Source organism: Vulpes vulpes, chromosome 2, assembly GCF_048418805.1.
Source record: "Vulpes vulpes isolate BD-2025 chromosome 2, VulVul3, whole genome shotgun sequence".
NCBI lineage: Eukaryota > Metazoa > Chordata > Mammalia > Carnivora > Canidae > Vulpes > Vulpes vulpes.
The window spans coordinates 10,679,181-10,692,897 of record NC_132781.1 but is presented as its reverse complement, the minus strand read 5'-3'; the positions used below and the strand labels follow the sequence as shown (position 1 = coordinate 10,692,897).

The window sequence follows — 13,717 nt, the reverse complement described above, 5'->3', positions numbered from 1 at the left end:
GTGTCAACTAGTCTAATATGAGCCATCAGCCTTGGCTCCATCATTTGGTGCTTTTGGCTGACCTGATGAGTCCAAAGGCCTCAGGCTTGGGCGGATTGATCATTTTCATTAGAGGGGGCCTTGGTGTTGGGAGTAGGTTCCTTGGATTCCATCAGACTTGGACTGAAACCATGGCTTTACCTCTTGGGAGCAAGTTAGTTAAACTCTGAGCCAAATAGTTTCTCATCTGGACCACGGGAGTAATGCTGCTCGTAGGACTCTGTGTGTGTGTGTGTGTGTGTGTGTGTGTGTGTGTGTGTGTTTAAAGAATTAAATGAGATTTAGGTAAAGCAGAGTGGCTGCACCAGTTCACATTCCCACCAACAGTGTAAGAGGGTTCCCTTTTCTCCACATCCTCTCCAACATTTGTTGTTTCCTGCCTTGTTAATTTTCCCCATTCTCACTGAAGCATTGCACCCAGTTCACCATATGTCCCTTTCTCTTTAGGTCAAGACTGAGATTCAAGTGGCATGAGTTTTATTTTCAGGCCGGGTGGGCTAGATGGTTTTAGCAAATCTCTGTGCTTTTCTCATTCTGGAAGATGTCATGACCCCCTCCTATTCGGTAGAGGCATAATGCAGGGTTAGTACAATACTGGAGTTCAACAAACTTTTTTTTTTTTTTTCAAAGGCCAGCTAGCTAGTAAATGTTCCAGGCTACCTGGGCCACAGTGGCCTCTGTCGGATATTCTTTGTAGTTTGTTTTTCTACAACTTTTTTTTTAAGATTTTATTTATTTATTTATCCATGAGAGATACACAGAGAGACGCAGAGACATAGACATAGGGAGAAGCAGGCTCGATCCCTGGACTCGGGATCACACCCTGAGGCGATGCAGATGCTCAACCTCTGAGCCACCCAAGCATCCCTTAAAGATTTTATTTATTTGTTCATGAGAGACACACACAGAGAGGCAGAGACATAGGCAGAGGGAGAAGCAGGCTCCCTGCAAGGAGCCTGATGTGGGACTCGATCCCAGGACCCCGGGATCATGACCTGAGCCAAAGGCAGATGCCCAACCACTGAGCCACCCAGGCACCCCTTCCTACAACTTTGTAAACTTGAAAAAAAAAATCATTCTTAGCAGAGCCACAGGCTATAATTTGCAAAGCCCTGCATGAATCCTGGAATACCAGAGGTAGAAGAGGTCTTCCCCTGTGCCCTCCTTGGATGGCAAGAAAACGGAGGTAGCCCAAAGTACTAGTGACCTTTCTGTTGCTTCATGCTTTTTAAAAGGAAGGGTGCTGAACAACTGCAGAAGAGTTTTCATTGTTTATGATTGTCACATGTTTCAAGTAATACTCGTCTTTATTTCAGAGTTCCATTGCAATTAGTACAAATCATTGATGATGAAAGAAAAATCACTTTGGAAATTTTAAGAAATTTCTAAATCTGAGTGATCAGATTTTTAGAAATTGAATCCTCTGGAAAGTATTTCTGAAGAAAACCTCCCTGCTCATAAACACAAGATCTATAAAAACATCCCTAGTGTGTGTGTGTGTGTGTGTGTGTGTGTGTGTTCCTCTGATTCTCTCCCACCCAGTCCCTGGTTTTAAGTTAGTATAGAAAACTTAATTTTAGTGCATTTCAGAGGGATTTTGAGGTGAGGGAGGGCTTGCCATTAAAACTTTATGTTCATATCTGTGTTTACATTCCCATTGTTTCCTTATTGTTTTCTTTAAAGATTATTTTTAAAAAAGATTTATTTGTTTATTCTTGAGAGACACACAGAGAGAGGCAGAAGCACAGGCAGAGGAAGAAGCGGGCTCTCTGCAAGAGCCCGATGCGGGACTTGATCCCAGATCCCTGGGTCACAGCCCGAGCCAAAGGCAGCCGCTCAACCTCTGAGCCACCCAGGTGTCCCTTTTCCTTACTGTTTTATTGAGTTAGTTTCAGCAGAAGGGGCGGAATTATAACACATTAGGACTGGGACAAATTGTTATGGGCTAGGATTCCTTTGTCCCTTCCTATCATCTTCCCTTCCTTCCATTTTTCCTTGTATTTTTCTAGAGACTATTCTGGAATGGAACGTCTCCTTAAGAAGACCTGGGTCTCTTTGGTCACCCTGGACTCTAGCAGCCCTAGGATTCTTTCATCTTTTTGTTGTGATACTTTGGGTGCATTTATTTTAAGAAAGCGCATTTGGAGCTTCTAGCTAGTTGCATGGCCAAAGCCAAACATCTTTCTCTTAAATGGATTGATACCAAACTGGGTGGTAGAAATAAATATACATGAGGGCACTGTATGCTTTCTCTCTGGAGACAAAATCAGCCAAGCTGTGGCTGCTGAGATGGCCCCTGGATAGTGTGTGTGCTACATACGGAAGAAATTTCACAACTGCATCAGGTAGCCTGATAGAAGAGGAAGTATTCTGATCTGCGAACTGGGAGACCTGGGTTAGTTGTGACCTTGGGCAAGGTCACTTCACCTCTCTGGACCTTTTTTCCATCTATAAACATGGGGACTAGATAGACTTGGAATTATTATGGTTTATGAATTTTGTGAGTTAACCATGTGCTAATTATTGTTTTTTAAAAATCATTGTGGAAAAATGTGGTGGAATAATTGGGCACATTGGTGTTCTTGGATGAAAGAAGAAGTTTGGGGCTTAGAAGAAGAGTATAAGTATTTATATAATTACATACACCTCACTCGTATTTATTGGACATTTACTCTATGCCAGCCATTCTGCTAAGCATTTTACTTGGAATATCTCAGGATATGCTAATAACCTCATGGTAAAGAATAGAAGCTCAAAGAGATTGTCATTTATTTTATTTTTAAAAAATATTTATTTTAGAGAGAGAGAGAGCATGAGAGCATGCGGAGGGAGGAGGGGGAGGGACAGAGGGAGACGGAGAGAATCTTAAGCAGACTCCCCACTGTGCACAACGCCCAATGTGGGTCTCGATCCCACAATCTCGAGATCATGACCTGAGCCAAAATCAAGAGCCGGGTGCTCAACCGATTGAGCCACCACAGAGATTAAGTCATTTAAACCCAGATATAGTTTATTCCAAATCTCACACTATTAACACTTTTGTACTACTTTGTTTTACTGATGAACTTCCTAAGGAAAAAAATCCCTCCTGTCGTATGTGATTTGGGAATGGCATATTTGACTAAATATACCTCATGTTTTTCTCCCCCCCCCTTTTATTTTCGTAGGCCACCTCGAGACTTAGACTCTAAAGCTTGCATTTCTATCGGAAATCAGGTAAGAAGAACCACGTTTGCCAGTTAACATCTTGACCATTTCTCATGCATGCTTTCCGACTGGCCGTTGAAAAATATATTTTCCATACCATGCCGTCAGGGGATGGGCCAAAAAGTTTGAATTTAAGCAGAAGTGGTATGTGGCACTTTTGCTGCTTTGAGTGCCTTACTGAAATCAGGCTAGTGTGGTTCTGATGGAAGGTATTTGAGGGGAGTAGATGATTCGCTCTGGGGAGTGCTCCTCCAAGTCCAAGGGTGGATCTAGTTGGCCATCAGTCCGCAAATGGATTAAATGCATGAGGAAGGGGGCAGGAGGGCAAAGGAGCCACAGTGTAGATAGGTCAAACCAAGCAGGTTGGAGGCTGAGTTGAGGCCGGATCTCTGTGCTGCTGGTGACAAGCAGGTGGCATACTGTGCAAGTCTGCACATGCCCTGGTGCTTCCCCTGTTCAGCGGCTGCTCGGATAAAGCCTCTAGGCCAGAAATAACCCTTAGAACGTTGGGAGAAGCCAGAGAAAGGATGAGGTAATCGTTGTCCTTTATTTTTTCTTTACTATTGCATTGTTACTTTTCTCTCCTGCAGAACTTTGAGGTGAAGGCAGATGACCTGGAGCCTATAATGGAACTGGGGCGAGGTGCGTACGGGGTGGTGGAGAAGATGCGACACGTGCCCAGCGGGCAGATCATGGCGGTGAAGGTAGAGTTGACGCTCCCCAAACGTTTTCTGTCTGTGGTGTATCCGTTCATCCATCTCAGTTACAGATCAGTTCTATTCGTAGAAGCCAAACAATCTTCAGTGGGGGTAAAACAAAGATTATTGGGAGGGAACAGTATTCCCTCCAAACGTGTGGAAGATGCTTCCTTGGTGTGAGTTGCATTTACTGGTTTTTTTTTTTTTTTTAACTGATAAATCCCACCCCCTCCTTTTAATTTTGTTATGTAACCACCATGCCATCACAGTTAAAAGAATATTATCAATACTTCTTTCATGTCATGGAATACCAGCTCCAAATTGAGATTATCATGATCATCAAAATCTTTTTTTTTTCTTTCTTTCTTTCTTTTTTTTTTTTTTTTTTTTTTTTTTGCCTATTGGTGGTGGAAATCAGGATCCAAATAAAAAGTTCACATATTGCCTTTGGTTGTTATGTCTCAAAAGTCTCTTTTATTCTGTATTCTGTTCCTTTTAAAGAATGGTCCTTGAAAAACCAGGAAATCAGAATGGAGGGAGGAAATTTATGCCCCTTTGTGGGAAAAAGGGGGGCAAAATGCATCTTGAGTGAGTTTGCATAATTTTTGAGCTATAAAAAGGAATTTAGAATCATTGCATATTTCTTGAATAGATGCTCAAGGGGCTTTGGGGATCCAGTGTCTCTACATGAGTTCATGGATTTGAGCCATTGTTAGGAATGCGCTCGAACCGTCAGATGACTTGGACCCCTTTGGTTTTGGAGGATGGAGATATCTTTCCCTTACCTTGAAGATTCTGCAATGTGTTCTTCTGTAGACTTTTTGCTCATTGGGCAAAAAATATGAAAGCCTTGTGATGTTATATCTTTACTGTCAGTTAATGACAGAACCATGTTTCTTTAAGGCTACACTTACTGGCGTGACAGGTGTGTCTTCTCTCAGAAGCCCTGGGATAGGAATGAACAATTTCTTCACTTCTACCTGATTCCATCCATTTTTGATAGCTTTGTCAATTCCTTTTTTTTTTAACTTTTAAAAAATTTTATATATTTATTTATTCTTTATTTATTCATGAGAGACACAGAGAGAGGGAGGCAGAGACATAGGTAGAAGGACAAGCAGGCTCCATGCAGGGAGCCCGATGCGGGGCTCAATCCCAGGACCCCAGGATCACAACCTGAGCCGAAGGCAGATGCTCAATCACTGAGCCACCCGGGCACCCAGCTCTGTCAATTCTTTTACAGTTGCTACTTAGCCCAAATATTCTTATCTCTCCCCAAAGAGGGGCTTTTGGATTTTTCTGTGGGATCCTGCGTCAGCCACAAAGTCACGAATACTGTGGTCTCTGTGCTGAACAGACATAACACAATAAAGCAGTCTGCTTTTGTGACTTGGAAGGAAATACATTCGCCAACATTCACACACTGTCCAAAATATATTATCAGTTTGTTTCTTGCCAGAGATCTTTCAGGAAATCCACTGAAAGTCTTATTTCTCGTTTGTTACAAATAGCTAATCACTAGCATAAATACTTGAAAGATCTTTGCTCGAAATTGGGCTGTGAGTTTTGTAAGTATTTTCGGGATGGGACTCCTTAATCTTTCAGGTCCCTGCCTTATTAACTGACTCATCCTCAGAGCAGTAACCATACATTTTTCCATGCGTTCCCATTCAGCGGATCCGGGCCACAGTAAATAGCCAGGAGCAGAAAAGGCTACTGATGGATTTGGATATTTCCATGAGGACAGTGGACTGTCTTTTTACGGTCACCTTTTATGGCGCACTCTTCCGGGAGGTAGGTGATCCTTCCATTCACCATCTGAAGAGAACAAGCAATTAAAAAGAAGCCTCTCTAATCACATGAACACAATACACAGTCCTGGCACTCTTTCTCGTTTGATGTGTCTTCTATAGAGACATCTCTGTTTGGGCGATGGTGACATGGCCCGCCGCAAAGTTGGCTTGAGATGACAGCATTAGCCCTTTTAAAGACACTGAGGCTCTCTTTCTCCTTTCTGTTCTGGTTTGTTTATTTTGGCATAGTTATCTATAGCAGCGGTCTGTAGGCTAATTTAGATAGATTTCTTAAAACCTGAAATATTGTGGTCTTTTGGCCAAATGATAAGCTTCATTTACTTTGTTTATGGACCACACGGGCTTACATTTATCTTCTTGCTTTACCTTTGCTTTTACTTCACCGTGATATGGATTATGATGCTTCAACCAGCTTTTTTTTTTTAAAGTGGGTTTTTTATTTTTTTTTCTTCTTAAAGATTTTATTTATTTATTCATAGACACACAGAGAGAGAGGCAGAGACACAGGCAGAGGAAGAAGCAGGCTCCATGCAGGGAGCCCGATGTGGGACTCGATCCCGGGTCCCCAGGATCACACCCCAGGCTGCAGGCAGAGCCTAACCGCTGCGCCACTGGGGCTGCCCTCAACCAGCTTTTTGATGAACTATTGCCAGCGTTCTGTGTGGAAGGATAGAGTAGGCCTGTAGACCTAATCCCCAAAAGCCTGTATTTCTGGGAATCTATTGTTTGTGACTATCAGTAGAGATGCCTTTATTTATTTAAAAAAAGTTTTTTTAAAACTTTGAGTTGACACTCAATGTCCCATTAGTTGCAGTTGTACAACATAGGGATTCAACTTCTCTATACGTTATAGATGCTCACCCCAAATGTAGCGACCATCTGTCACCATATAATTCTGTTATTAGTACCATTGACTATTCCCTATACTGTGCCTTTTATTCTCGTAACTTCTTCATTCCATAGCTGGAGTGAGTGTTAGTATTCAGATCCTACTCTTTAACAAGGAGTAAGTAGGTGATCACATGCAAGTTCTGCTTGGCTGCCTGCTAGTTGGCTCTTTGGGAACACACTTGCTTGTTTGTGAATTTATTTGAGGTCTTGAAGGGAAATTGTACATTTCTGCCAAAAACTTAAGTAAGAAACAGTTCTTCCCGACAGGTATTAACTGTTTCCTTTTCTTTTCCTTTTCTACCCTCTCTAACAATCTCTGAACCAATCGGTCTCCAGGGTGATGTTTGGATCTGCATGGAGCTCATGGATACGTCGCTAGATAAGTTCTACAAACAAGTGATTGATAAAGGCCAAACAATTCCAGAGGACATCTTAGGGAAAATAGCAGTTTCTGTGAGTACATCACGGACCCTACCACAAGGAGAATATGAGACTTCTAGACCTTGTGTGTCTCTGATTCCCTGCTGTGAGGAAACACAAGTTGGACCAGAGCTTCCCTCCTCTACATGTCTGTTGAATGTGTGAATGCGTCCCTGGACGTGTCAATGAATGCTTTTTTTTTTTCTTTTTTTTCTGGGCACCATGTAGAAGATTCTACTACTGACTTGGTTTGGTAAACTCTCAGTTAAAATGCCTCTAAGCGCTGCCTTCATCTGCTATTGACCATATTACTGGTGTCTATATTAGTTTACTTTGGTTTTCATTTGTAGATTTTCAAATCTTCTTAGGGCTAAAAGGGCATAGAGAGAAGCATAAGAAAATGAAATGGAAAGAGAGATTACTCCCTTAATAGCCATTGAGGCTCATAAAGGTGGAGAGAAAAAAATGCTGGAGACCAAATGAGACCCTGGATAGATGACCGAGACATGCTTTCTACTGTAAGATCTGGTCCTCTCTGGTGGGTGGAGTTCCAAGAGTGTAGCTTCTTGTGTATTTTCTTGGGTTAGGGCCACCAATGTCTGAGAAAATACTTCACCTGGTGATGGGATAATAAACCTGGGTATACTTATTCAGTTTCTTTCCAGTGATGGAGAAAAATCTATCTTGTGTTTCTCTTGCAGATTGTAAAAGCGTTAGAACACTTACACAGTAAGCTCTCTGTCATTCATCGAGGTAAGCATACATGGAGTTGCTTTGGCTGTTCCTTCTATGAAATCCATTTCTTTTACCCAGATTTTTCTTCCCCCAATGGGTGGAGGTGAAATTGAGTTAAGCAGTAAAACTGAGGGGTTTTCCTTCTCAGAGGAATAGCCAATAAGTAGCTGCTAGTTATCTTGTCTGAGGATGTTAAGAAGACATGGGGTTTTTATTACACCTAAATTGAATACAAACCACCTGTTACCATGCACACCTCTGAGGTTACCCCATTGAGAATTATTTTAGAAGATAGGATAAAAAATGCATGTAGTATAGACTATCACTTGGGAACTTCTTAGAAAAGTGGAATCATGCATGGTTCCCCAGACCACCTGAGTCTCCATTATTAACAAGATCCCCAGGTAATTTTTGTATACCATAGAGTATGAAAAGTTCTAGTATAAAGTATAGCTATTTCAGATAGCAGGAGGCAGGATAAAATGAAAAAATTGATAGATTTATCTCTTCTTCCTCTACTTCCTCTTTTTTCCTTCCTGTTGGCCTGTCATCTTTTCATCCATGCATCCATCCATCCATCCAATTATCCGTACATCCATTCTTCCATCTTTCATCCATCCATTTATCACTTATGCTCATTTTCCCACCATTTATGCATCACTATAATAGATGCCTTGAGAGGTATCTGAAAAGAAAACATTCTTATTAAAATTCCACAAAGGGATTTTTGATAGGGAAATAAGACAAATGTACGACAAACACATGGAAAAAATAAACCACATTACACATAGGAAAGTACCAAATATGGAAGTAGTTTAGATAGAATATAAAACAAGGAAATGATTAGTACCGGGTGATTATAGTAAAAGAAAACGTCTTAGAAGACACATGCTCAACCAAGTCTGAAGAAAAATTAGGGTAAAATATGGATAGCTAGTAGGATAGTGAGATTTGATAATTCTTATGCTCTCTGAGCCTGAAAGTGATGTAAAATGCCTTACACAGAGTGCTGGTTATTACTATTATTGCTGTTATTATTATCATTAATCATTATTATTAGAAATTGGAAAAAAATAGGAAGGAAGAGGAAGAGGAGAAGAAAGTGGGAAAGAATCCATGTGGGAAAAAGAGTGTGGATTACCCACAAATGTGAAACTTAGCTTTTAAAGATTTATTTCAAGATGAGGAAGTATTTCATTTGTATTAAAAGATATATATATACATAAGGTATAAAATAAAATTTGCATATCCACCATTCACTTTAAAGGAAGACATTATAAAGGATAATTTCTAGTGTTTTTAGAATAACTTACTGTGCTGATTATGTGTCCTTTGTGAAAAGTGCCACGAGAGAAAAAAAAAAGTTAACTGTAATTTCTAAGTCCGTCATCTAAAGATAGCAATGATTATCTATTTGGGGGTATGCTTTGTGATCTGGAATATCTGAATTCCTGAGGAGTTACATTTATGTAACCTCGGACACACTTCTTGCAGATGCTTCCATCAAAACTGGTTGTTTTGATCAGATTGGATGTATGGTTACATTGCAACCTGCCTTACAATTCCGTGGTCTATTTACTCCTACCCTTACTGTGCAATAAGTTATGAGGAACTGGGCTTTAAAAAATTTTTTTTGTTCTTGTCATCAGAACACTTAAGAGTTCTCCTACCCTCATGGCAAATTTAAAGTGTACAATGCAGTATTATTTATTATAGGGTCAATGCAGCAGATTTCTAGGATTTACACGTTTTGCATACAAGGAACAGGGCATTTGATTTGGTATAATTTTTAGTTTGTCCTACACATATGGGGGCAATGAGGATTATAGAGGAAACAGCCCTTTCTACGGATGGATTCACAATCCTACAAGGAGGACAAAACACGAAATAGAAAGTCCAGTTGGAAGCAGTAAGATGCACAGAAGTGTTGAGTCAGGGAGGGCCATTAGTTTCTTGTTGGGCCCCAGAGGGAAAGTTGAAGGCCAGTGGGGATGTGGTGATGTCATGCCCCCTGGTGGTGGACACATGAATCTTCAGAGCAGCCTGGGACCATGGGCTTTTCTGCTTGTTCTTGCTTTCAGATGTCAAGCCTTCCAACGTGCTGATCAACGCTCTGGGCCAAGTAAAGATGTGCGATTTTGGAATCAGTGGCTACCTTGTAGACTCTGTCGCTAAAACTATTGATGCAGGATGCAAACCGTACATGGCCGTAAGTACAGCAGTGGGGGGAGGCATCTGGAAATGCAGCTGCCAGCAAAGCTCGCCAGGAAATAGGACATGGATGGCCACACGGGGAAAATGGAAATGTGCTTACGGTGCACGAAATATTCTGCTTCTTATTATTTTTTTCTTAAATATCTTCTGTCTGAAATCGTTAGTCACTTGCTTCAAACATATTATTTTTAAAAATTCAAGGAAAAGAGGTCTATGACTTGGGGGGAAAAAGCCGTGTAAGTCATCCGTACGGCCCACACGAAATTGTCACACTGTGTTGCAAGGGTGGGTTGTCCTGTTTGTTGAGGACAGAGCAGTAACCAGAATTTAAATCACCCAAAGAAGTCAGTGAGGTGAGTCCAGAGAGAAGCTCATAGCTGTGAAGACTTGTTGCCATTGGCAGAGACTTTGGGACCCCCTTTCACGTTACAAGGCCTCTGTATTGTGTCTTGAAATTGATTTGCACTTGGGGTTGAGAACCTTCCCATCACTGTTGAGCTAAACTCAGACAGTGGCTGGTGGCTCTTGGGGATTCTTACTATTGGATTCTGGACTGTTAGTGTTCTCAACAAGGAAGATTCTAGCCTGGCAAAGTAGCTTTCTACTGTGTAATCCTATTTTCTTCTTAAGCCAAAATGGAAATTAGTTGGGTTTTTTTCAATATTTTATTTATATATTCATGAGAGAGAGAGAGAGAGAGAGAGGCAGAGACAAAGACAGAGGGAGAAGCAGGCTCCATGCAGGGAGCCCGATGTGGGCCTCGATCCTGGGTCTCCAGGATCATGCCCCGGGCTGAAGGCAGATGCCTAACTGCTGAGCTACCCAGGGATCCCTTAAAATTAGTTTTCAATTGTGAGGGACTTAGATCCTTCATTGTCTCCAAGAAAAGACTCCTGTAGAATAAAGAAAATCCCATGGAGGCATCAATATTTATTGTAGTTAGTGAGTCTTCTTGGGGATAGCTTTAAACAACTCACCTGGCAGCTGGTGACACCTTCCCTCCCGACCCCAGAGATTTGACTGAGCTAAGAACATATCTCATTTGTCTTTTTCTGTCTCCTTTGCAGCCTGAAAGAATAAACCCAGAGCTCAATCAGAAGGGATACAGTGTGAAGTCTGACATTTGGAGTCTGGGCATCACAATGGTAATGTGTGATGATCATTCTGGACTGTGAGGTTCTGGGCATGAAGCTGCAACGGGGTGGGGTTTGACACCTTAACTATGGGTCCCAAGCAACCTTTCCTGTCTGACGTAGCAGGAGGTTTTGAATGATGATTGTCTGCAGGGTGTTGTAGTTAAAAGACTTCACTGGGATTGGGCCAACCCAGTTTTTCTTTTTTTTTTTTTTTTAAGATTTTATTATTCATGAGAGACACAGAGAGAGAGAGACAGAGAGAGAGAGAGAGAGAGGCAGAGACACAGGCAGAGGGAGAAGCAGGCTCCCTGCAAGGAGCCCGATGCAGGACTCGATCCTGGGTCTCCAGGATCACACCCTGGGCCCAAGGCAGGCGCTAAACTGCTGAGCCACCCGGGCATCCCAGTTTTTCTTTTTTCATTTCACCTCTAACTGGCCGTGTGTCCCTGAGTAAACTGATGGAGTCACACGGACTGGACTGTCTTATTATTATTCTCATCTATAAAATGAATCCTGACCGTAGCTCTTGATAGTTTACCTTATTGTTTAAAATTAAATTATTCTAAGCTGGGCATGAAGTTTAAAGCTACTCGAGGGGTGCTAGCATGTGTCGACCCTGACAGAACTGTGTTACCCGGGCTGTGCTCCCCAGAATGCGGTTATGATAGAAGTCTAGGCCATCCGGGTCACGTACAGCCAAAGGACATAGTAACCAACAAGATAATTCCCTTAGGCACAGTCCTAAAGTCATACAGTTAGTGCTTTACTTGTACTTTGGTGATCCGACATTTTCAGTGTATCCCCAAGGTCTGGAATTACCCACTGTGGTCCTGGCTCCTTCCCAGGCACAGCAGCTGATTGAATCCTGTGAGTTATTTCACATCCTTGCCCAGAATACACGTGATGATCTTGTAATGGCAAAGTAGCCTTACTCAGATCCAAAAAAAGATCAGTCATTTGGTCCTAGGTTGTTTTTTTTGTGTTTTTTTTTTTTTTTTTCCATTCCAGTAAGGGACCTGCAGATGGCAGCAGATGTACAGCTCTGTAAAAGCTGCAGGGCGAGCATAACTTTTCAGAGCAAACGTTGGAAAACCTTGCTTGCTTTACATCCTGGAGCTTAATACTGCTGGCTTACAATTTTATTAAGTGTCACAGTGGCTTTGGGTGAGGACCCAGTTATAAATAGGCTCCACTGGCCGCCTCTAGTGAGATAATATTCAAAAATCCCTAGCACTAGGAATTGGGAAAATGTAGACAACGTATCCTTAGTTCCTTTCTCCCCAAATTTTACTTGAATTTCACCTTTGTATTTCTCTCGGATTCTCCTGGGACAGAACACAGCAGATTCCCTAAAGTGGCTCTATTTCAGCTGCTGTTCCCTTGTGTTTTTGTTTTTTTTTTTTTTTCTCTTCTCTAGATTGAGTTGGCTATCCTCCGGTTTCCCTATGACTCTTGGGGAACTCCCTTCCAGCAGCTCAAACAGGTGGTAGAGGAACCCTCGCCACAGCTCCCGGCGGACAAATTCTCTGAAGAGTTTGTTGACTTTACCTCACAGTGGTAAGAGAGCCTCATCTGCCAAAAGCCAGGGTGAAGGAAGAAGAGTTCTCATGAACTCCCTCCATTGGTTTTAATCCATTACGCATACATTCATTCCAAAAGCATGTATGGAGTGTGCCCTCGAGGCCGGGGGAACAAAGCTGGCCTTTATCCTGGTCCCTGCCCACAGTGAACTCAGGGTCAAGTAGGGGAGTCTCTTCTCTTCTATGGTACAATATGGCAGGGATGGAGGTATGCATAGGGTATTTGGGGAAACTCAGAGGAAAGGCATTAGGATAGAGTTATTGGAGGAGATCAATTCTGTGCTGAAGATTTTTCCAAGCCATCAAGAAGGTAGGGAAGAGAAACATATTCCAAGCAGAATTCCATACTTCGTGTCCCAGCAGCGAGAAACTCCTTTATGAGAGCTATAAGCTATTTGATATTGATTACAGCATCAAGAGAAGAGTGATCGGATGGTTGGATGATTAGGGCGGTGGAGTAGATAAGACATTCCAGTGTTTTGTAGGCTGTCTCCTAGACAACACTCACTAACTGTGGATACGCTTGCCCGTGAGGGTGCAATGGGCAGTCCTGGGGGTCTGAGAAGGGAGTCTAAGGAAAGCTGGAGTAGAAAAATGGAAGGAGTCATGCTAATTACATAGACTTTATTTTCATGGAAATTGTCAGGGGCATCGAGGAAAGTAGGAGAGGGCATGCATGGTGACCATACTGCCTGGTATGAGGGACCATTGCAAGTGCTCCTGGAAGAGGCCACTGAAATGGAGTTTGTTTATATGGGCACCCTGCAGAAGCAGACAGTGACAAGCCCAGTGGTGACGCTGGGAGAGGAGCGATCCTGGCCGCTCCTGCTGAGGAAGGAGCTGGGCCCCTGAAGGCCGTTTGACAGCACAGCCCCTCAAGGTTATCATTTCTTGGCCTCCGTGCTCTTTGGAAGAAGTGTTCTGAATGCAGCTTTTATTGGGAAACATGATGAGACAAAGCAACTGTCTATTGTTTGTGAAAC

At 42.3% G+C, this 13,717-nt stretch overlaps 1 protein-coding gene across 4 annotated transcripts in view; it reads left to right on the top strand.

The window, feature by feature from the left end:
- The window catches only part of MAP2K6 (mitogen-activated protein kinase kinase 6), a 150,445-nt gene that overhangs the window by 113,325 nt on the left and 23,403 nt on the right, over positions 1-13,717 (top strand). For all 4 annotated transcript variants that reach the window (XM_025999656.2, XM_072746733.1, XM_025999655.2 and 1 more), the window contains exons 3-10: positions 3,207-3,255; positions 3,837-3,950; positions 5,619-5,738; positions 6,986-7,102; positions 7,771-7,822; positions 9,886-10,013; positions 11,086-11,163; positions 12,572-12,711. In XM_025999656.2, the coding sequence (XP_025855441.2) occupies positions 3,207-3,255; positions 3,837-3,950; positions 5,619-5,738; positions 6,986-7,102; positions 7,771-7,822; positions 9,886-10,013; positions 11,086-11,163; positions 12,572-12,711 (798 nt within the window). The remainder of the gene's footprint in view (positions 1-3,206; positions 3,256-3,836; positions 3,951-5,618; positions 5,739-6,985; positions 7,103-7,770; positions 7,823-9,885; positions 10,014-11,085; positions 11,164-12,571; positions 12,712-13,717) is intronic.